At 32.5% G+C, this 22,851-nt stretch overlaps 1 protein-coding gene across 2 annotated transcripts in view; it reads left to right on the plus strand.

Annotated features, from left to right (window-relative positions):
• LOC107443547 (uncharacterized) overlaps window positions 1-22,851 on the plus strand; it is a 30,413-nt gene extending 7,562 nt beyond the window's left edge. For both annotated transcript variants that reach the window (XM_087157118.1, XM_087157119.1), the window contains 11 exons: window positions 906-1,051; window positions 3,475-3,625; window positions 4,200-4,342; window positions 4,882-5,011; window positions 5,153-5,289; window positions 6,852-8,357; window positions 9,964-10,108; window positions 11,587-11,804; window positions 15,391-15,573; window positions 18,433-18,740; window positions 21,641-22,851. In XM_087157118.1, the coding sequence (XP_087013244.1) occupies window positions 906-1,051; window positions 3,475-3,625; window positions 4,200-4,342; window positions 4,882-5,011; window positions 5,153-5,289; window positions 6,852-8,357; window positions 9,964-10,108; window positions 11,587-11,804; window positions 15,391-15,573; window positions 18,433-18,740; window positions 21,641-21,751 (3,178 nt within the window). In that variant the 3' untranslated portion in view covers window positions 21,752-22,851. The remainder of the gene's footprint in view (window positions 1-905; window positions 1,052-3,474; window positions 3,626-4,199; window positions 4,343-4,881; window positions 5,012-5,152; window positions 5,290-6,851; window positions 8,358-9,963; window positions 10,109-11,586; window positions 11,805-15,390; window positions 15,574-18,432; window positions 18,741-21,640) is intronic.

Here is a 22,851-nt window from a genome sequence, read left to right on the forward strand (position 1 = left end):
AATTTGACATTTGTTTTGCAATTTTGAATCATGACTTTCAATTTTTCTTTAACTTATTAGATTATGTGTGTCTTAGAATTATTATGAAACTTTTTTGAACAAAAGAAATTTGTAAATTCCACGGACAACAATGGAAAACTGCGTCAGGCCGTTATGTTTTCATGTTGTGTAGAGAAATAAAAATATTTCAATTGTTCATACACCGAAGAGCCATAACATTATGACATCTAAAACAATGGTTTCTCGCCCTGGAACAATGTTTTCATGGGGCACATTAGAACCCATAATCCTATAGAACAATCCCTGACGCCTGTTAGCTACTTGAACATAGTTGCAGACCAGGTTCACCCGTTCGTGGTAACAGTTTTTCCTGCGGGGGTTGGTGTTTACCAACAGGATAATGCACCATGTCATAAGGGTCGAATAGTCATGGATTGGTTCGAGGAACATTCCATTGACTTTCAAGTCATGCCTTGGCCCCCAAATTCACCTGGCCTTAATCCAATAGAACATTTGTGGTCCTATTTGGAAAACCAAATTCGTGCTGCCACGCTACCCCCCCCCCCGCAATGTGAGGGAATTGCAGAACCAGTTGGTGAGCGCTTGGTACCAGATACCTCAGACTACCTATCAGCACCTTGTGGAATCAATGCCACGGCGGGTGCTAGCAGTTTTGAGGGCTAAAGGTGGTCCTACATGTTATTAGCAGAATGTTTATAATGTAATGGCTCTTCGGTGTATATTATGGTAGGCATGAGATTGTTATTTCTCGAAAATGAATTTTTAAAAAATTGAATAATTAAGTTACTAGTTCTATCTTTAAAAAAAATCCTATTCCTCCCGAAATGATGCCTAATTTGGTTAAACACCTGCGATGAGCAAAACTTGTCGATTGTGATTTTCAGGAGCCATTGCTTGTCAGACGGTGACGTCATCTTGTCCATCAGGGAATTCGATACTAAAGGAATGAGTAAGAAAGATGTGAAGAGATATTTCAAAGATTCCAATCCTCGCCTTAACATGAAAGTGGAATATGTCACTCGGGAAGCATGTAAGAACAAATTATCATTTTCTTGATTATTCTTCACCTCTGCCTTTTTTTTCACATTTGTACTCCCTGCCTAATACAGGATGCCCAAAGATATAGCTGCCAACTTTTCCGGTTTTCCCGTTTCCCGGTTTTCCGATTATTAATTGTTAAATGATTTTATTTTCATATTTAAAGTGGTAGCGGAACTCATTAAACTTTTCTCATTAAATTTCCATTAAACTTTTTAAATTATTATAATAATTATAAATGAGTTTAATCACCACTACACATAAATAATTACAACAAATATACAAAGGCCTAATAGTCTTAACGATAGCGAATTTCAACCTGGTCCAGATATAAATATATTTTTGAGTAAGATTGTTTTGTAATTTTATAACCGTCGTTGAACAGCGGACCCAATTTTTGGGTTTACGACTACTAATGTTCAACTCCGTAGCCTTGTAATTTTAAACCCAATCCAGAAGACAAGGGAACTCCTGGATCAAGTATTGGGATAAATTTACCTTCGTGGAGGACTTTTTGATGGAACTAACCCGCATTTGCGTTACATAGTAGGAAGACCACGAGAACCTCCACACGGTTAGCCAGATGGCAAGGGGACTCTAACCCATCATCCGTCTGCCACCGAGGATATTTCACGTCAGCACGTTGGTCGGTGCAAGCCGGATGTGGAATTCGTATCGACTGAGATTCGAACCCTGTTCGCCTCATTGGAAGATGAACGCTCTATCCCTTGAGCCATTGCGGCTCTGAGTAAGATTGTTTGTCGGTAATTGTTTAACACTTGTGAAATCCATTCTCCGAAAGAGTGAAAGTTGTCAATGCCAAAGACTAGTGATTTTTCACGCCAAATTGTTTTTCACTTTAGGTTAAGGAAATAAAATCGAATTGATAATAAATTTGGTTTGGAAGTGAAATCGGAAAAGAATCACAATCAAAGTGAAATTGAATGCTCGGATTTTCAGGTACTCAATATGAATGATTTAAGAGTCTAGCCTAAAATATGTTCGTAAAATAGTGCAAACATTAATTTAAGTTGCGCAAACAAACACAAAAAAGTACAGTTTCTGAATGAAGATACTTTTTTTCAGCCTATTTGGAGATTTGCCTCTCAAAATATGAGTATTAAACAACAGTCTTCAAAATATGATTTCATTTGTTTAGGCAGGAGAATGGTCTAAAGTTCGGGACACTTTATTTTTGGAGTTTTTACCATTATCTCGAGAACTTTTTAAACGAATCGAAAAATCTTCGTAATAAAATTCGTTTATGCAGAAATAATTCCACGCAAAAAAATATTGTTTAATGATTACTAATTATTTTTGTAATGGTCAAATAAATGTAAAGTATACAATTTTTTTACATCATCTTAAAAAATATTTTTAATGGCACAAAAAGATTGGACAAAATCGACTGAATGGTTCTCGAGAAAGCAAATTTTAAATATACTACTCTTTTCCTTAATCACTATAAATAAATGAAAATAACAAAATATACTTTTTCAATCAACTCCACCTTAAAGCTGCCTGATAGCCGTCAGTTAATCTTTGTAAACAATGTATATTTACCGTCATTTTGCATTCTAACCAACCGCAACCAACTAAACCAATCATCAATGCAAACAAGATGCAATGGTAGAAGAGCTGCTGATGGAATATTTTTTATAAACAAAATAAAAATATTTAAACCGATTTTGTATGCAAATATATTCCTAAATACTTTACGTAGACAAAGAAAGTACCCGAAGTTTCACTTACCAATAGGACGGAATTGTTCTATTTATTTGCTTATTTATTTCAGATAATTTTTAAGGTTTGAAAAAAATTCATACAGTTTATCTTGACGAATTCAAAGTAATTATTTTACTATAAATTACCTAAATCTACAATTTTTACTTTATAAGATATGTCGCCCAACTCTAATTGTCTCGCATGCAAGGAGAACTGTTGGCTTTAAAATATTGCTTTAATTCAACAATTCTCCTTAATCAAAAACTTGGAAAAATGTTTTAAAAGAGTTACATTAAATTTAAAGAAAATTATTTTAAAAATTCTATTTCTGTCATAAAAATTCCATTAATTGAAATGAATAGAATTTCTGATTTTTAAATAGAATAGTCTATTGAGAAATATATATATCTATATCTATATTTCCAAAACTACAAATTGTATAAAAATATTTAGCTAGATTTTCGAAAACCCTTTCTAAAAATATATTTTCGATATTTACTTATTTACTATATGTTATTATATGTTATTAATTATTACTTATTTAAATTTAACGCAGCAGCAAAATAAGAATGGTAATATGTTTTTTTTTAAATTTTTTCCCTTTTGTAATTTATTAATTAAAAAAATTAAACTTGTTTAATTATATATACTGTCTTTAAATTATCAGAATTTCTTCATATCTTTTCTCAGGTTTTGGTTATTGTAGAATATATTCATCCCAGAGAATGTTTCTGGCTTTGAGAAAAGTAAACGGAACTTTTGGATTTGTTTTAAGAAAAAGTTCAGAACTTTTAGAATATCCAGTCATCAGCAGCATCAAGCATGGGAGTCCAGCTGATAGGTACATAACTTCAATTTTTTTTAAATAGGCAGCCTAATAGAAAGCTTTTTAATAAGGCTAATTTTTACTTATTTTTCCCAAATACTTATCCCTAAGAAATGCATACATTCGCCGTCATTAGTTCTCTTAAGGAAAAGGCAAGCTAATCAAATCATATTGTATATTCAATCTAAAAGGAAGGGTTTAATTTTTGGTCGTTGGAGCCAAGATTAACTTTAAAAAAAGAGGAAAAGGAAAGAAAAAAAAAGCACTGGGAAATCTTGGGGACATCTGGGCTTTGTTGTACTGAAAATATCAAACCCTTTAAAGATCTGATTTCTTTCAAGTAGTAGTATCGCTAGTATTCAATAATATAATACTACAACAATATAGTCCTTATTGAATATTTGGTACTTTGTTGACTTGGTACTTTATTGATGCCGCATCAAATTTTCTAGGGACTACATAGATCAAGTTGCTCTGTACTATAATTTTTCGAGGCCAATAACCATTTCTAGCTCCGGTTGATCATTTCTAATCATCACTACATCGAACGTGTTAATTAAAAAATTATTATTTCCGTTTTTTTGTGTAGAGAAGGGACTTTGATGGACGGAGACAGATTGCTGGAGGTTGACAATCAGAACTTGTCTTGGATTCCATTGGCAGAAGTAGTCAGTTTCCTGCAAAACAAAGACGAAGTCTTACTTCTCATCGAATATAATGTTGGAATTATTGGTAAGGTATTTTAAGTTCAGTATTTTAAAGTCTCTTTAGCCAGTGTTCTTTATGCTGATAATGATAATGGTGCAAAATGTTAATTGCCTTACCATTTCAGATAAATATTAGTATCTTTCTCACGTAATCAACTCTCAAAATGCTCAACCAGAGTTTCCACGATCCTTAACCAATTTTTTTATTATTTGGCCAATTCAGTTTGATAATCTCAAAATGAGAAAAAAATATTTTTGGTTAATTTTAATTTTTTTATACAATTATTTTAAATCACAAAATTATTTAAAATTTATTTGACATGTTTGGAAGGTACGTTTGATATGGCATGTTTGAAGACATGTTTGGAAGATAAACTGCACAGAAAAATATATCATTTAAGTTGTTGATATTTGAAAAATTAAGCAGCAAACTTCACATTTTTCATGTCATATAATGTTCAGTTTACTGTGTTCTGTTTAGGCTCTGTTCTTACAAAAAATGTTTCGTAAATAATATTAATAATGTTAAAAAGGTTTAAAGTGATCTGTCATTTATTTTCTTAGATTTGACCGAAGAAAAAGACACTCACTTGGAAATAACTTGTCCTGATGCCAATCTCGGGATGACAGTGGTCAATGATGAAAACTCGAAAATGATTATATCATTCATTCAACAAGGCAGCTTAGCTCAGAGGTATTTATTTACTATCATTGCTATGTGAGTGTGCTCTCAAACTGCCCTTAATTAAATTAATATATATATATATATATATATATATATATATATATATATATCCTTTAATTCAATAATATCTTAGTGTTTTCTTTGTTTCAGATGTGGCGTGTTTCAGGTGCAAGATGAAATTTTGTCAATAAACGGAGTCGATGTAAAAACCATGTCCTCAACTAAAGCAAATGATCTCCTTCGGCGGTTTAGAAAAGGTTTTGGAAAACTTACCTTCTTACACAAAGGTGAAAATTTGACAAGATAGTTTCACCTGAATTAGATTTTCTATGCCAAAAGAGAGGTCTGTAGTTTCAAAATTGCTTATACCAATAGGGAAGAGAATAATTGGGAAAACAGTCTGTGTATGGCTATCGTAATCTTTAAAAGCTAATTATTTCAAAACTAATGTAGCATATAGCAGGGCTGCCAATTATTACGCGCTTTGCAAAATATTGTATTGAGTGGTAGACTGTTAAAAACTAAAATTTTCTAAATTTTCGGTAATTTTGCCTATATTTTAAGTTTTAGAGTTTTAACAGTAACAAATAAATATATGTATATGCGCGTATGTATGTATATGTATGTAAATTGACTGGGCTCCGAGAATGTGAAGAATGTTGGTAGCCAGTAAAAGTATTAGCACCTCCCCCCGTCACACCTATGTATTTCTACGTAATGCTGAAAATCCAGATATTTTTATTTCTAAGTTATACGGCCCATGACACTACAAACGTATATGAGTAATCGCGGTATGAGTAATCGTCCATCGATTTTAAACCATATTCTTTTCATTTTATACAGATTTCATCGTAAATCCATCCATATGGTTTTCCAGCTATTAGTGTTACAAATCTCAGCGCGTTATTTTATTTACTTATTTCTTATTTACTTTTATTTATTTATTTGAAATCCTGTTACATTTTATTGGACATTATTATGAAGGGTTTATTCAAATTTCGTTTTTAATAATAACCTTGATTCGCGCCGATTTCCCCTTAATCTAATCCACATGTCTTAAATCCTCATTTTTTAAACCAATCTTTTGGGCAGTTACGCCCATTAATTTCTAAATGATTTTAAAAATCTCGATGTTTTTAAAACCAACGCTGTTGCGTCAAGTTGCACATTTGAGTAATCACCTTTCGATTTTTGATCACTTAGTTTGCTTTTACATTGACTTCATTGTAAATCCATGTAGTTATCGATCGCGATTCCGTAGTTATTGTTACGAATTCCTACATTGATTTTTTTTTTTAAATTTTTAATTTTTATCACGATATAATGACAAAACGTGAAATTAGAAATTTAAGAAACACGTGACAGTGTGAAGATAAGGAAAAATAAGATTTTTCCTCCTGTCGAAACCAGGGGCGACAACGGAAAGAAATATCTTTCGAACACAATTTTTCAGACAGATTATTTTAATAAATAGTAAGATATCAAAAAAAGATCAAATCATAATTGAAAAGCTATAAATGTAGTTATCACACAAAATTTATTGTTCGCCAGTGGTGGTCGTGCGACAGTATATCACTAAGCCTGCATATGTATGTTTTATATATATATATATATATATATATATATATATATATATATATATATATATATATATATATATATATATATATATATATATATATATATTACATACATATATATATATATATATATATATTACATACATATATATATTACATACATATGCAGGCTTAGCGATATACTGTAAATATGTAAATATATATTTACAAGTATAAAATATCCTTGTAAATATAAAAACAATTATACTTAAAGATAATCATTTTTCTAGGTAAGAATACGAAACTTGAAACAAGTGTTTGTCAGGCGACATCCAAGTCAGAATGTTCCTCTCAAACTTTCTCATCCTCTTTACCTGTTCCTCCAAACAGCTGGTCCAGTTCCTATTACGATCCCATACCGGAAGATGATTTCTTCAAAGTCATGGAAAATTATAAAACTCAAAATGATTACCAGTTGAAAATCATGTCCATTCTAAGGGATATACAGATGAACGTAGGTAATATTCAACAAAACTTACCGAATGAGACTTCAGACATAATGCAAGACGCAAGTCTGTCGATAGATGTAACAAATACAAACGAGAGTTATCAAAGTGATAAAAATAGTGAGTTAGAAAAACTCAAAGGACAATTTGATCTACTAATGAATTTGACGCATGCTCTGCTCATTCATGTTATTAAAAACTCGGCTAGAATGAATCACAATTTTGACAATGACGCACAAGTAAGAACGCAACAGAGTGAGGACCCAATTATTGGTGACAAATGTACAATTGAATTTATCGACGCTGTGAATGATATTGCCAGTAGGAGACTCGTGTCAAAAACCTCTGCGAAAAAACTCATTCAGGCTGTTGTTGAAATTAATAGGAATTGTCGACTGTGCGTTAATGAATTCTACGCTGCCTCGTTTGCTGTACGTAAAGTGCATCTTTTACTTTCCCTGAACAATACGACTCAGCAAGAATATAACACAATTCGGCATGTGATGAAGAGAGTTTGCCAATTGCCTCTTCCATGTCATGATTGCATGTTACGATTTGGCACAGAGTCAACCACTGAAACTCAAACTTGTCAAACAGTGCCAAAAGTTGAAAACAATTTGATTGCTCCGAGAACTAGAGGAGTTGGAGCTTCATCATCTTCTCCAGACTCAACTAAGTATACACCAAACGAAATTCGATCAACGAGCGATTCACAAGCATTGTCCGAGGCTCAAGTTGGTTTAAATTTATCTCAGCAAACAGTTATGTATAGCCTTAGAAGGAGCGAAAATACAAATGCAAAAACCACGAATTCTGAACCTTTTAATTCGTCTGGCGTAACAAATCTATCAATATCACCGTTCGAAAATGCTAAACAGTGTTGTTCTGCACGATATGACCAGGATGCTATAATTTATCCTGTTTACAATCAAACAGGAATGCGATGTGATTCTAACCGAGACAATATTTATGAAAACGATACGCATTCAAGATCTAGCTCTACATTAACGAATGATTGTATGGTTAGTTCTACCCTAACTTCATTAACTGAAGCAGATAGACGAAGAGGGATATTAAACGAAGATGGTCAAAGCCTATCTTCTATCAGGCCAATAAATGCATTCGAAAGACATTCAACACCACTGCCTGAAACTCCAGCCCGTAAGCCTCTCTGTCAATGTAAAAGCTCTATGGGGTTTGAAGTCCATGCTGAAGAACCAATGGCCGGTACCAGTCACAAATCTGATGGTCCTCTTGTAAAGACTAGCGCCAGGAAAGCAAATTTCACAAGTATGTAAGAATCATAATAATTTTTTTATTTGGTTCGTAACTACCGTTAGCCCTTATGTAAATAAATAGGTACCACACGATTTCGCGTTTTGTTCGTAATCTTTCATTCTTCATTTCCAAATGAGTATTTAACTGTCGCATAATAAAATAATAACTTGTTCCCAAATACAATATATGTACAATATATATCCCAAATACAATATGTTTGAAATAAAAGTTTTTAGATTTCCTCGGTTGTGTACAAAACCACTGAAACGTTTTTAATTAACCTATGCTTGAAGATAGGAGCCAACATAAAACATCAATCAGAAGTTGTAATCCACACATGATCAGTTTAGCAACGATTGGAATTTTGATTAATCTTATACAAGACTTAGAATCTGTTTTTTGACCCAGCTTGACTCTTCATATATTATGTTTTAGTTATTAATGTGTAGTGGTGGTGTAAATTCTTTCAATTTTAGTTTATTGAAATATTAACGCGTGTCTTTTGCTACCACTAGAAAGAATACATTCTGAAACTACGGAAATCGCGTAGAAGTTGAAAAGTATGTTGTATGCCATATGTATCGGAGTCTGAAAGTATGAAACAATGGTTAGAGGGAATCGAACTTAAAACGAAGGGTTGATGGGGGTATGTCCCAACTCGAGTCTCTTTTTAATTATATACAAGCCTCAAAGGTTGATTTTATACTGTAAATACGGGATTTCAGGGGTTCTTCTGCAGTTGGTCCCCCTTTGTTAAGCACCATTGTTTTCAAATGGTTGCCGGGGTTGAGTGTGAGTTGCCATTTCAACGTATCGCAAACCTGGGGTTGAAATCAGATACAGAAAACTATTCTGCTATTATTTTTGTTTTTGAAGATATTCGTCAACAACGTGGTTTCTGAGTAATCGGGTGTTATAGTTTGTTAAAATGAAATCCAGTCAACAGCACCCCTAAAAGGGCGAAAATTGTGCACCGACACTTAATTTCTATACTCACACTAGTCTCAGTACCTTTTTCAAAGATTTGGGGGTGGATGTGTAGGCGACTATCCAGCATGATACCTGCCCAGCCCATTAAACCTTCACTGACTTCAAAATATTAGATGGAAGGTAAGTAGTATTGGCTTTCGCAACATGTAAAAGTTTGATTCACAATAGGGCACCTATTCGAATTGTAATAGAAGGTGTTATTCTTGAAAAACACCTCGATTATCAAGTAGGCAAAGTATTTCTGTCTATGGTGCTATTAATTAGTGGATGCTCTGAATACTTGTAAAATACCCAGCTAGAAACAATACTAAGTTATGCGTTGAAATTCATGCATCTCCTCTTCTTGTTTATGAACGTTAACGGATTACTATCTAGTCTGACTCCGTCAGACCAGGGGTGAAATAAGCAGCAACAACGTTGTTATAATAATTTTACCATTAGAAAAAGTATGACTTATCATTATTTACCGAAGTCGGGTTAATTTCATCAACAGTAGGTAACGTTTTATGCGAAAGAGGGAAAGAGTGCTAGTTGTCATTTAAAAATATCAATGCCTTATTTCAGAAATAATGATTCGACATTTCAACTTGTGTTCATTTCTTATTCATTTATTTATTTATTTTTGTAGCTCATCATACTGATCGTCAGGAAGTTTTGTTGAAGGCCGAAAATGGAGCGTTCGGTTTCATTCTCGGTTATAGTTCTTTGTTAATGGATGATGAAAACCGTGTGCCAATCATATTCGCCATTAAGCCTTATAGTTCAGCACACAAGTAAGCTTTTTGAACCTAATTTTTGTGTAGAGAGATTTAGAACTTTCGCATTCCCATGTTTGTTCTGAGCACTTCTTGTAGAGCAATCTCTGTTCTTAATAGAGTTTGCGCAGAACATATTGCAAATGAGCGTTCAGGATGCTTTGTGAAAGTACTATAAATCTCTATTTAGTCTTTTTGACCTTTAAATAGAATTTTAAAGTGGAAACATCAAGGAACAAGGGTTGAACAATTCTAAATGAGAGTCCTAGCTGTGTTACGGAGGCCTTAAGAAGAACTGCTGCAGCTTTTTTAGAATGCTAATAACAGATGATTGTCTGAGTTCTCATCTCTAACGAATTGGTGTCGTCGACTCACCTGACTGTACTCTCAGGAGCTCTGGTCAGATCATCATTGCTAAACATTTTGGCATGTGCCCTGCATTAAGTAGTATTAATTTTATTGTCGAAAAGTACTGGAGAGCGCGTGTACAAATAGCATAAGTGCATGTTTTGTTGCTATCATTGCTTAAGGAGGCAATGCGTCCCTATAGGAAAACGAGGGGCCGAATCGTCAGTAACTCCAGGAGATATCCTAGATCAATAATTTGTAGAATTTTAATTGGAATTAGTCTTAAATATTTAAACTCACAAAGCGCTTAACCCTTTGACGCAGATGGAATACCGGTTTTCCTTTCAGACACATATATTTTATGACGCTCTTATTACAAACAAAAATATATTTTGGAACTTTTTAATTGTAAAAAACAGTCTAATAGTTACTTAGAAAATCTCTTTCGTTAGATTATCGGAATTGTATTTGTAATAAAATATATAAAAATCTAAAAAATGCAGGTTGAATTTCTTTTTTCGTTCATATTCAAAAGTTCATATCCATACTTTCAGGTAATTATCATATTTGATTTTGTTTCATGTCAGCATAAATTGTACTAAATATTTAAATAAATTTTATTTCTGACTACCATTTTAAATCTTAAAATACTTCGAAATAAACTTATTTAAAAAGAGGCGGTTAGTGTAAAATAAAAAAGTTAAAAAAAAGTATATATATTTACTATCAACGCTGGAAATATTAATGAAATACAATAAGAATGGTATGTTTTCGTTATATCGCTCATTTGGTGAAGCAATGACGTAACTGCAAATTCAAGTAACGTCATTGTTTCACCAAATGAACGATATAAAAAATATTATTTTTCCTTTGAAAAACAGCGACCAATGGCAAAATAAAGGATAAATTCGGATTATTTATTTATTTATTTATTTTATTTATTATTATTTTTTTAACATTTCTTTCGATACTTTAGAGGGAATAGAGTGTTCTATATACCGCCCATTTGGTGAAACAATGACGTAATTTTGCAGTTATGCCAATTGTTTCACCAAATGAGCGATATTATTAACAAAACTGTTAAGTGTTCATCGAATTGTTTAAATGATAATATACTTATCGTAATGCATTCCTGTGTTTTTCATCAGGTGCGGATTGCTTAAAAAAGGTGACAGAATCCTTGCATTGAATGGGTATGGCACTGTCGGAATGTCCATCGGTGAGCTGGAATCTCTGCAGAGAGAGGTCTTCAACATCGACGAGGTTGTCATGACTGTAGAATTCGACGTCATGGATGCTGAAGACAGGTGGGGCACTTTCACCCTCCATCTCGAAACTTGTCTCAAATTGGGACTTGTCATGGACGGTAAGAACTTCTAACAAATACTGATTTTTTTTTTCAAACTACAATAAAAACATAAACAACTAGCTAAATAAAATAATAACAATAACAGAACTCAAACAATAATACATACATTAAGTTTCGATTTCTAAAATACAACCAAGAGAAGTTTTGTTCACCCTTCAATGCACATCAAAGTTCCACGCGTTATTTCAAATAAAGGTCGTTTGAAAATAAAAACCAAGCGAAAGAAAATTTTCACGAAGCAAATTTATTTTCAGATTCTACATGCAGATTCCCAATTTTTCAACATAGCTGTCAAGTTTGTTTAAAAAATTTATCATTCGAGCAGTGGCTCAGGGGATAGAGCTTTCGCCTATCAATGAGGTGATCTAGGTGCAATTCCCAGCGATGGCTGGCTAGTACGAATTCTGCAATCGGCTCCCCGCCGACCACAATGCTGATGTAAAATATCATCAGAGGTAAATGGATCACGGGTTAGAATCCCCTTGCCGTCGGGATAACCGAGGGAGTTTTTCCTCTTCGTGTTACGCAAGGGCGGGACAGTTCCATGAAAAAGTTCTCCACGAAAACTAGTTTGTCCCAATGCTTGTTCCAGAAGTCGTGGTGGCTCAGGAGATAGAGCGTTTACCTTCCGATGAGAGGAACTGGGTTTGAATCTCAGTGATGGCTGGTTGATACAAATTCCGCACCCTGCTCGCATCAATCACAGCACCGATGTAAATTATCCCAAGTGGTAGACGGATCATTGGTTTGAGTCCTCTTGCCGTCAGGCTAACCATGGGAGGCTTTCGTACTTTTCCTCTCCATGTAACTTAAATCCTCGTTAGTTTCAACAAAAAGTTCCCCGTAAAGGGAAATTCTTCCTAATAATTGATCCAGGAGTTCCCTTGTCTTCTGGATTGGATTCAAAATTGATAGGCTACGGAGTTGAACATTAGTAGTCATAAACCCGAAAATCGAATCAGCTGTTCAACGATGGTTATAAAATAAAATAAAGCATTTATCATATCCTACAATCAGACTTAGAATACCCTCTTCATAAAAACTTGCCGCCTGATCCGGTAAACAAAAGATCACAGCCGTTTTCACGTCTTTTTCATCGTTGTAGTAGTGGTTGCCACCGCGATAGCAGGAGAGATGAATATCGTTCAGCGCAAGGTCTGGGCTGTAGAGGGAGTGTTCGAAGTGTACACAACAAAACGGATCTTATTTAAAAGGCACCAAATTTATATATATATATATATATATATATATATATATATATATATATATATATATATATATATATATATATATATATATATATATATATATATATATATATATATATATATATATATATATATATATATATATATATATATATATATATATATATATATATATATATATATATATATATATATATATATATATATACTACTAAACTCAGTGGCGCTACAGCCCATAGAGCAGAGATGCCAACTTGCTCCGGACAGCAAATATATTTTTTAAAGTGGTAGTTTATCAATCGTGATTTTTGGTTTGATAAATTCAATTTAGAAGATTTTTATCCATCACTATTTCTAAATAATTCGTAGGCTTATATCATTCACCACTTTAGAGTACTTATGCCATACTATACGTTTTAAAAAGCAAGTAAAAATAGTCAAATGTTTGCAAAATTTGCATTGCTGGAGCAGATGTTACGGATAGGTGGTCAGCCGAACGCGGAACCCCCAGTGTTTAGCTCCCAAGCATGCTTGGTACTCATTTATCGACCCACTGAAGGGATGAAAGGCTGAGTCAACCTTGCCCGGCCCGAGGATCGAACCCAGGACCTGTGGCACTGGAGTGCGAAGCGCTACCATTCCGCCGCCGGGCGTCAAATTTTATTATTATTAATAATATTGTTATTATTGTTTATAATAATAATAACAACAACAACGCAGCGAACAAACTATATCGTTCTCTCATAAAGAATTCGATTGATGTGAATAACTGATTGAAAATAATCAAAATTTCGATTCTATTGTTTTAAACTGTATTGCAAACTAAATCTTATGAAAGCAAAAAAGCTCGGGACGTTGAAAAAAGAAGAAGAAATTGTCACGCCATGCTATGATGTCATGGAGAACTTCCGGTAGGGTTTGTTTGTTTTTTAGGATAGAAGATAAATTCAAATGCCACCACTGCCGAAGGTTTTTCCAATGTAAATTGAGGTATTCTCCAGCTCGAAAATTTGACTTACGCCTCCAGCTATCTTTTCAAACTACATTTTTGGGCTTTCTAATTTTTTTTTTTGCAAATTGGTTGCCTCACCGCGGTATGAGGGAGAGACTAGGCTACGCAGTCCTCGGAAGTTGCAGCCTTCACACTTAATTAATGAGCTTCCATCTTACCGATCCTAGTTACTCCTAGTGCAAGAAAGTGTGTTTGATACACTTTCTTTAATACTGACCTACCACCTAGTGCAAGAAAGTGTGTTTGGTACACTTTCTTAATACTGACTTTCTTAATGCATATGGTTTGTTTTCATTGGTTTACTTTTCCTACAGTTATGACCAAAAAAAAAAAAAACTAACAAGGGAAACTAGGGAAGTGTGACTCGCCAATTTTGAAATAAACTTGTGGGATGTATGCCTTATGAGGAATAATTTTAGGGAGCAACATTCGTTTCGGCCCATAGAAGGTTCTGTGAGAGATAAAAAATAATTAAATATGTAGAAAAATCGGTATTTTATTACTTCAATGCAGACTATTAGTTATTGTAATTGTCTCATAATCCAATTAATTTGTAATTAATTGGATAATTAATTAATTTGCTAATTAATAAATTAATTTACATTCGTTTTGGCCCATAGAGGTCCTGTGAGAGATAAAAAAATAATTCAATTAATAGAAAAATCGATATTTTATTACTTCAATGCAGACTATTAGCTATTGTAATTGTCTCATAATCCAATTGATTTGTAATTAATTGGATAATTAAATAATTTGTTAATTAATGAATTAATCAGAAAATTAATTAATTATTAATTAATTGTTAATTAATTATTAATTAATTAATTAATTTGCAATTACATACTCCAATTAATTTGGAAAGTTTTTTGGAGAAAAAAATTTTTATGTATTTTTTTTTTAAAAACCTGCTAGGTTATAGCAGGTTTTTCTGAAAATCTACAGATATATGAAATTCCCGAAATCAATTTTGACAATAAATGTGCATTATATATAGTACGTGAAAGTACCACAAAATTAATTGGAATATGAGACAATTACAATAATTAATAGTCTGCATTGGAGTAACAAAATACCGATTTTTCTATATATTGAATTATTTTTTATCTCTCATAGTACCTTCTATGGGCCGAAACGAATGTTGCCCCCTAAAATTATTCCTCATAAGGCATACATCCCACTAGTTTATTTCAAAATTGGCGAGTCACACTTCCCTAGTTTCCTTTGTAAGTGGTTTTATTCATGGGACACACGGACAATCTATTTTTGTTTTAATAATGCTGTTGACATTAATTGTAATGTTTTTAATAATATGAACATAATTCAAAGCTATTTTGAAGATGGTTTGTGCTTTTTTCCTCCTCAGAGCCGAAATATCCATCATTTGTTCGAGGTGTAGTGAAAGGTTCGTCTTCTCACCGTTCGGGTCAGCTGTTTGCCGGTGACGAAATCCTATCATTTTCAACTCTAAAAGAAGATACTTTAAATCTGCAGACAATGACTATGCGTAAGACAAAGACCCACCAACTCACTGTTCTCAGAGAGAAAAGTAAGCATTTAACTATACACCCTTAAAAAAAAGCTGTGAAGTCTATAGTTGAAATACTCGACACCAACTCTATTCGATAAAAAAGTTTTCCCAAATTCTAGGAGAGAATTGAGATTATTTGTAAATCAATGTTAATTCTGAATTGCATTTTTTAATTTTTTTTTTAAAACAAGATTTGATTTTATTTTATTTAAATTGAGATTACACTTCAGATTATAACATAATAAAGTAAACCGTTCTCGCCACAGCCTGTTGTGGACCAGAAGGGTAATGAAAATTAAGGCTTTACGATTTCGCAAGAAAAGGTATTTTTGTGACAATGGTGCAGGAGGCATTGAGGCCTATATACGAAGACTTACCAAATGAAAATTTCTTAGAAAGATAAATTGGTGCATATTGTCAAAACAACAGTAGTTTAATTCGCTTATTTGGCCTGAAAAACAAATTTATTACGGTTAGGATATGTAGTCGAAAATTGTCAATAATTTCGCTAAAGGTGATTTTAAACGACGGTTTCATATTTGCCAACATGATGGATGTCAAGGTTATTTGAATTAGCAACACGACTTTCGAGTTTTGCAAAAGGTGCAATGCAGATCGCCCTGAAAACTCAAACCACAGGGCGTCTACATTCAACAAAGAAGCCAGATCGAAGACCCGAAACAAAGCAATGCACGCCAACGAAATGTATGAGTTTGTGGAAGGAGTGCAACATGATCCAGGAATTGTTGCTTGACGGTAAGTCCCGATGAATCAAAAAAGAACTTTATAAAAACTGTAAACACATTTCCCCAAAAATCATGTTTTTTTTGTCGTTTGGATTAGAGCAAAACGACTCAATTGATTTGGAAATTTGAGGAGGATTGATGTGACAATAGTTCAAACCGACGAAAACTGAACCCATTATTAAATTACAAATTTTTTTGTGCACTTTTAATTACCAAAGAAGTCCATTTTTTTACTTTTTTTTTCAAATGGCCGCCATTTTGCGAAAAAATAACATTTTTCAAATTTTTTTTTGTTCTAACCATAGCTATATAATCGATAATTTTTTGGTCTCGTTTGTTACAGATTATACAGTTTGTTTGTTACAGTATGGAGATCGAGCTACGCCCATCTATTAGTGCTTGGCGTGCACTGCCATTTTCATTTTTATATCAGTTAATTTATAATTATTTCTGTCTAGAAAAAAATTAAAATTCAACTGAAAGGTGGCGGATTAAAACCAGGAAATCATTATATGTTCACTGGAAAAATAATTCTAAAAATGAGGCTTAAACCAGGCCTCCGTACCAGATAACTCCTTAATTATGAACATTTTTCTAAATAATCTTTAACATCAAAATTTCTTTTCCTTTTTTTACGTGCAGGATTTTTAACTAAATGGAGTTGGAGTTTGAGCATATTTTCCCGACTCCACAGTTCCTCTTAAAAGTACAAAATGAGGATGTAGGTTTTCAGGAGTCCTGAAAAGATTATGTGTATGGCATACCTATTTAATATGCTTTGAAAAAACCTCCACCTGTCTTAATATACTTCTGTACTTGGATGCAAATTATTTAATACTTCGTTCGAATGGCTTTTCCATTTTGACGTTCTTAATGTCTTCGACATCCATAAATCAGGTTCATTTAGAAAAGGTTTTAGTTTCGAAAGCAAAAAATCAAGAGTATGGTGAACGATTAATCTCCTCAATCTCGAAAACCAAACAAATTTGCTTCATATTTTCATTTACGAATATCAAAGACATTAAGAACATCAGACTTGAAAAGCATTCTGAACAAAGACTTGAAAATTTTCTTTATGTAACTTTGACCTGCAGGTAAAGAAACACGAAGAACATTACCGCAGACTGAGGATACTTCGAAGCATATTAAATGGGTATGCAATATTTTCAAGAGTTGAGAAAGCAGTCCTGGATGTTAATAGCCGCATCTTGTTTGAATACAGTTAAACTTTATAATTCAACGTTATAACAAAATTAAAAGACGCTTTAAAACCACTTTATTTCTGTGATGAGGTCATCACAATGCTTTTTGTACCATTTGCCTACTGGACTGTCTTCTACTGAAGCACCCTCTTGGTTGTCTTTGGCCTTTGCGAAATCTCTAGGGCTCAGCGCCTAGCGCGTTGACTGACAGCTGAAGAGGGGACGCTATCTTTTGGAGATAGACCAGTATTCCCCGTAGAGAGTAGACTGAAGGTTGATTTTTTCTGAATTTTTTTCTCTCTCCCCCTGCGTGCTCACAAACTGTGGATTTCGTATTCATTTATTTTATCCATTTGCAACTAACACCTTTTAACATTAATTATTTTAAACTTGTTACTACACATTAATAACATGATAATACATAAATAATTTTCATATCTTCTCCCTGGGACACACAGGGAGGACCTCCATCCACACGTGGGGTCACATACCTTTTGCAATATTACGAATGCCATACTTTCTGCAATGTCACTAATCCCTTACCGAAGAATTTGCAATGTCACTAATGCCTTACCGAAGAAAAATAAAAGATGCTTTACCAAGTTAGTTGTTCCTTTTGAGATTCTCGACAACAGAACCTTCCCTGGGTTTAGATCCGAACAGCATTCACCATCAAATCTTTTACTCCCAATAAGACAACCTACTCCCATGTAACTATTTCGTTATCAAAATAACATTTGTGTTTAACGCAGCATAGCCGCTTTTGGTTTAGTTTCCAATTAAATAACGACCCTTACAACTTAATATGGTTTAACTTGAGTAGCGCAATGTAAACAATAAATGGGAAATATATATAAGGTTTTGCTATATTTTGCAGAACAACATTGAAATATTATCAAATGAACTCTTTTTAACATTTTTTTTTACAGACAATGAACGTAAAAAAGAAGCAAACAATAAACTTTTCGATCTACCCTTCAATCATAATTCTTTCGTTCAGAGCGGTCCTCAATTCAACATCAAGAGGACTTCGATCCGCACAATTGAAGGCCTCGAAGGTCAGGACAAACTAGTTCTGGAGCAAGACTTTACTCTTTTTCGAGATCCGTTGACTTGGGACTTTGGTTTTCTGTTTGGTGAGAATCCAAAGACCGGCAATGCTTACATCACCGATATCCGTCCAGGAGGTCCGGCCGACAACTCCAAAATCATCAAAAAATATGACAGGATTATAGAGGTAAGAAGCAAAAATATATCCTATGCTACTACTATTTCAGGCTTGGAAAACGTACACGTGCTAAATTTGGCCCACCCCGTTATATTGTGTAACCTGCTTGTGGTTTTATACTTTTATTGAAACTTTTGTTCCTAATTGCATGTATTTTTAAATTTGAAGGCTTGTTTAGAATGATTCACTGCAGATGTAGTACCTGTTTAGGTATAGGTAGTAATAAGGAAGTAATAAAATTACCAATTTATAAGCTAAACTGCAAATATGCATTTAAACAAATGGCATAGCTAATTATTTGATACGCGTAAATTAAAGTGCGTAAAAATTATTCACGAATCACGTAAAGAAAGCGATTATGAAAATACTAATTTCGATTCTTTAGCGAATATGTTCTGAATATGGTAATATCCCAGATTTTACATAAAGTCCCTGTATCTAACTACGTTAGATAAGTACAACATACGGGTGAAAATCCGTGATTGTCTGAGACCCAGAATTTATCGAAGGAAAAGTCAATATGTCCTGTGAAACTATTTAGGTGTGACAAGACAAAAATTGCTAGACATGCACGATTTTTGCTTCTATTTTTTTATTTCTTTATATTTTTAATAATAAACTGAATGAATTATTCTACATTTTTGCATATTTCGAGATTCATATTTGCTTGCTGTTCAATAAATATAAAGTTTCGCGTGTGTTCAGAGGATCTACAAATATTCAAAACTAAAAAATGCAATGGTGAATAAAAATTCTAAAACCAAATAGATAAATCGAAAAAGCATAACTAGTTTTAATAACTTCCTTAAAAATTAACTTTGTACTTTGTTTTTCCTCATTTATTCAGAACTACTGTGAATTAAGGTGGATGATATCAGTATTTGTTTTAAATACTGATATCAGCCACCTTAAATATCGAATCAAAGCAGCAAGTGATAACTCCAGAAATAATTCATATTTGATTATCATCTCTCTGAAACAACATATACTGTATCGAAACTTATTGGACTGGGCATAAAACTTTGACTAAATAATTTAGAACAAAATTTATGCTCGTAATTGTTTCTTAGGCCGGGATAGCCTGGTCGGTAGGTCGCTGGACCCATGTCCGAGAGTTGGAGTAATTGTTTCTTAGGCCGGGATAGCCTGGTCGGTAGGTCACTGGACCCATGTCCGAGAGTTGGTGGGTTCGAAGCCCGTGTAGTAAAATGATGATTGATGTACGTTAAATCTGTCGAGTCACAAAGTCCTCCATGTTCCCATAACAAATCAATATCCCTGGGGGTACTGAAATGGAGATTGATCGGACTCTGATTCAGGTCAAAATTACGATCTGTCGATGAATGAATGGATGTATGAATGGGTCCACCCTATAAACGGGTATGACGTATTGGTGTGGCAAAAGTCTAATTCTTGGCCATAGATGGCGTTCATGGAAAACAAGAGCAATCGTACCCCTCTGCCTTAACAGGCATTACTCAGCAACAACAATTGTTTCTCAATTTGCATAATACAATGTTGTAATTCTAGGCACTGTTTTTCTTTCATCATATATTGTTTGACATTTTCTTGGAAGTTTTTAAAAAATAAAAAAAAATAGAGAAATGCTTTTTCGAATAATTGAACGAAAAATTAAATTGATGATATTTAATATGGGCTTTTTATAAATATTAAAACACACCATTTTTATTCTTATATGAACTAACTTTTTTTTAAGTTGGAAGTAGTAAGGTATTAATGCTTTTTAAAACAGTAATTTAAACGAAAAATCAGATGATTGACCAGGGTAGACCATCCGCCTTCCAATGAGGCTACCCAAGTTCGAATCCCGATGATTGCTGCCCGATATTTCTACAGCTTGCAATAACCATTGCGCTGTTGAAAAATATCCCTAATGCCTTACGAATGATTAAATAAATGTCCTTTCCCTTTGGGATAAACATAGGAAGTTTCCATAGTTTTCCTCTTCATGTAACACAAATGCGAGTAAGTTTACAAATAAAATCTTCCATGAGTGAGTGTTCAGATTGCTTGACTCAGGAGTTCCCTCGTTTTCGGGGTACGGTTCAAAGTTACTAGGTCATGAAGTTAAAAGTTGGTTTTGGTGCAAATGCAATATGAACCGGCTATTCAACATCTAAAAAAGTTAAGTTAAAAGGGTAAAAGAAGCATATCCAATCTAAATTAAAATTTCCCAGTTTCGTAAAATTTTAAATAATTAGACGGATACTCAAATTTTTAAAATGCAATAATAATAAATAATATCTTATTTTTTTCAACAAAAAAATATCCTTATGTATTGAAATAAATTTGATAGAAAAGTTTCAATTATTATAATAGCTAAATAAGCATATTTTATTAGAATAATCCCAAGAAAGTGAAACAGAAAGATATACTTAATAGTATAAAAACTTAAATTGCTTTGAAAGCTTATGCAGGTGATGAAAGCAACATTATTCGTGCTTTCAAAAATAGGTGCCCTTTCTCAAGACTTGCTACACGAATGAGGAAAACAAAAATGATGTGAAACTGAAAATATGACGTTCCCAACAAAAAAAGAGGAAAATTATGTAATAAAATGTAATAATAAATAATATATATTATAATAGCAAATAATACATAATAATATATCTATAATATATCTATAATATATTATAACGAACGAAGGCCTTATTTATTTTTCAAAATTCGTTGCCCTTTTTATTCTATTTTTATTTCAAATATCTTTTGTTTTTCTCATTCACTTGTAGCGAACTTTGAAAAAGGGCGCCTTTTTTTTTTGAAAATTGGAAACACATCCACTAGTACCGATTCATTAACTTTTTGAAGCAAATGAATTTTTTATATTATCTAACATATATTACGTTAATTATAAATATTTAATGAATTTTATTTTCGTTGTCTCGTAGGTGAATGGAGTATTAGTTGACAAAACAGCTGAAAATTCCGTTATGAATATGTTTATGAAAACCGAGGACAGTGTCAATCTAGTGACCAGGAGAGTTTTACGTTATAGATAATTTTGTTTTAATACATGAAATTATTTATGTTTCCATGAACTAAGAACTAAACTTATATTCATTAACTGGTAGGGTATATCACATTTTTGGGAACAAAACATTTTACTATTATTGTGCATGTATTTAACAATTAATCTAATAACTATTTAACAATAATAATTATTTAACATTAATAATTATTTAACATTAATAATGAATTTAATAATTGTTATTACATTTATTTTTACTCTCTTTGAATTGATCAATAAAACGTATATTTTTAAAAACACATCTAAGTGAAATGAATATTTATTTTATGTGGGATTTCAATACGTATGCTATCAAAATTAACTCAAAAATTAAATAATTTTTAACTTGAAAAATTTAAAGTTAAGTATAAAGCATGTGTGTTTAGCCAAAAGGATATACACTTATTGTAATCAAATATGAAAATAATAAACTATTTTATTGCTTTTCTGAAACTATGCATTTGATTAAATTGTCGTTCAATATATTGAAAGACAAAATATGTATGCATAATTATACATAATTATACATATATGTATAAATATGTATAAAATATGTGTACATATTTTCCAATGATTGCACGAAATGTTAAAAAAATTCACTTGCAGGAATTTAAAATTTAAAATAGTACTTTTATTTTATTTTATCAGCAAATTTGCTTTTTATTTGATCATAGGAATGAAATTATTAATATCAGGATGCAAATTTATTTTAAAGTTTATGCATTTATAAATCTTTTTTATTACTATAAATTATTTTCAAATAAATTATTTAAAATTTATTTTCTCAGTAAATGCAAATAATAATTTAAGTAAATTTGTTTTTCTTGTTATGTATTTTCCTTATTAGCTATGATAATCAATTCCAAATTAAATAAGTTTTAAAAAAACTGCAATTCACTTTTTTGTGGTCTTAATGCTCTCCTACATTCTCATCGCTTTATTTTTAAAATGAAAATCGTAATTTAGATCTGCATAGTTCAGAGCTATTTAGCTTTTTGTGTACAAATGTAAATGAATCAATTAAGTAATTGTTAAACAAGTGTATTTTTATTATGAATTCTTATTTTTGCAATAAAGCATTATTCTATTGTA

This window comes from Parasteatoda tepidariorum, chromosome 2 (genome assembly GCF_982258835.1).
Source record: "Parasteatoda tepidariorum strain Cologne lab strain chromosome 2, Ptep-v5.0, whole genome shotgun sequence".
Classification (NCBI taxonomy): Eukaryota; Metazoa; Arthropoda; class Arachnida; order Araneae; family Theridiidae; genus Parasteatoda; species Parasteatoda tepidariorum.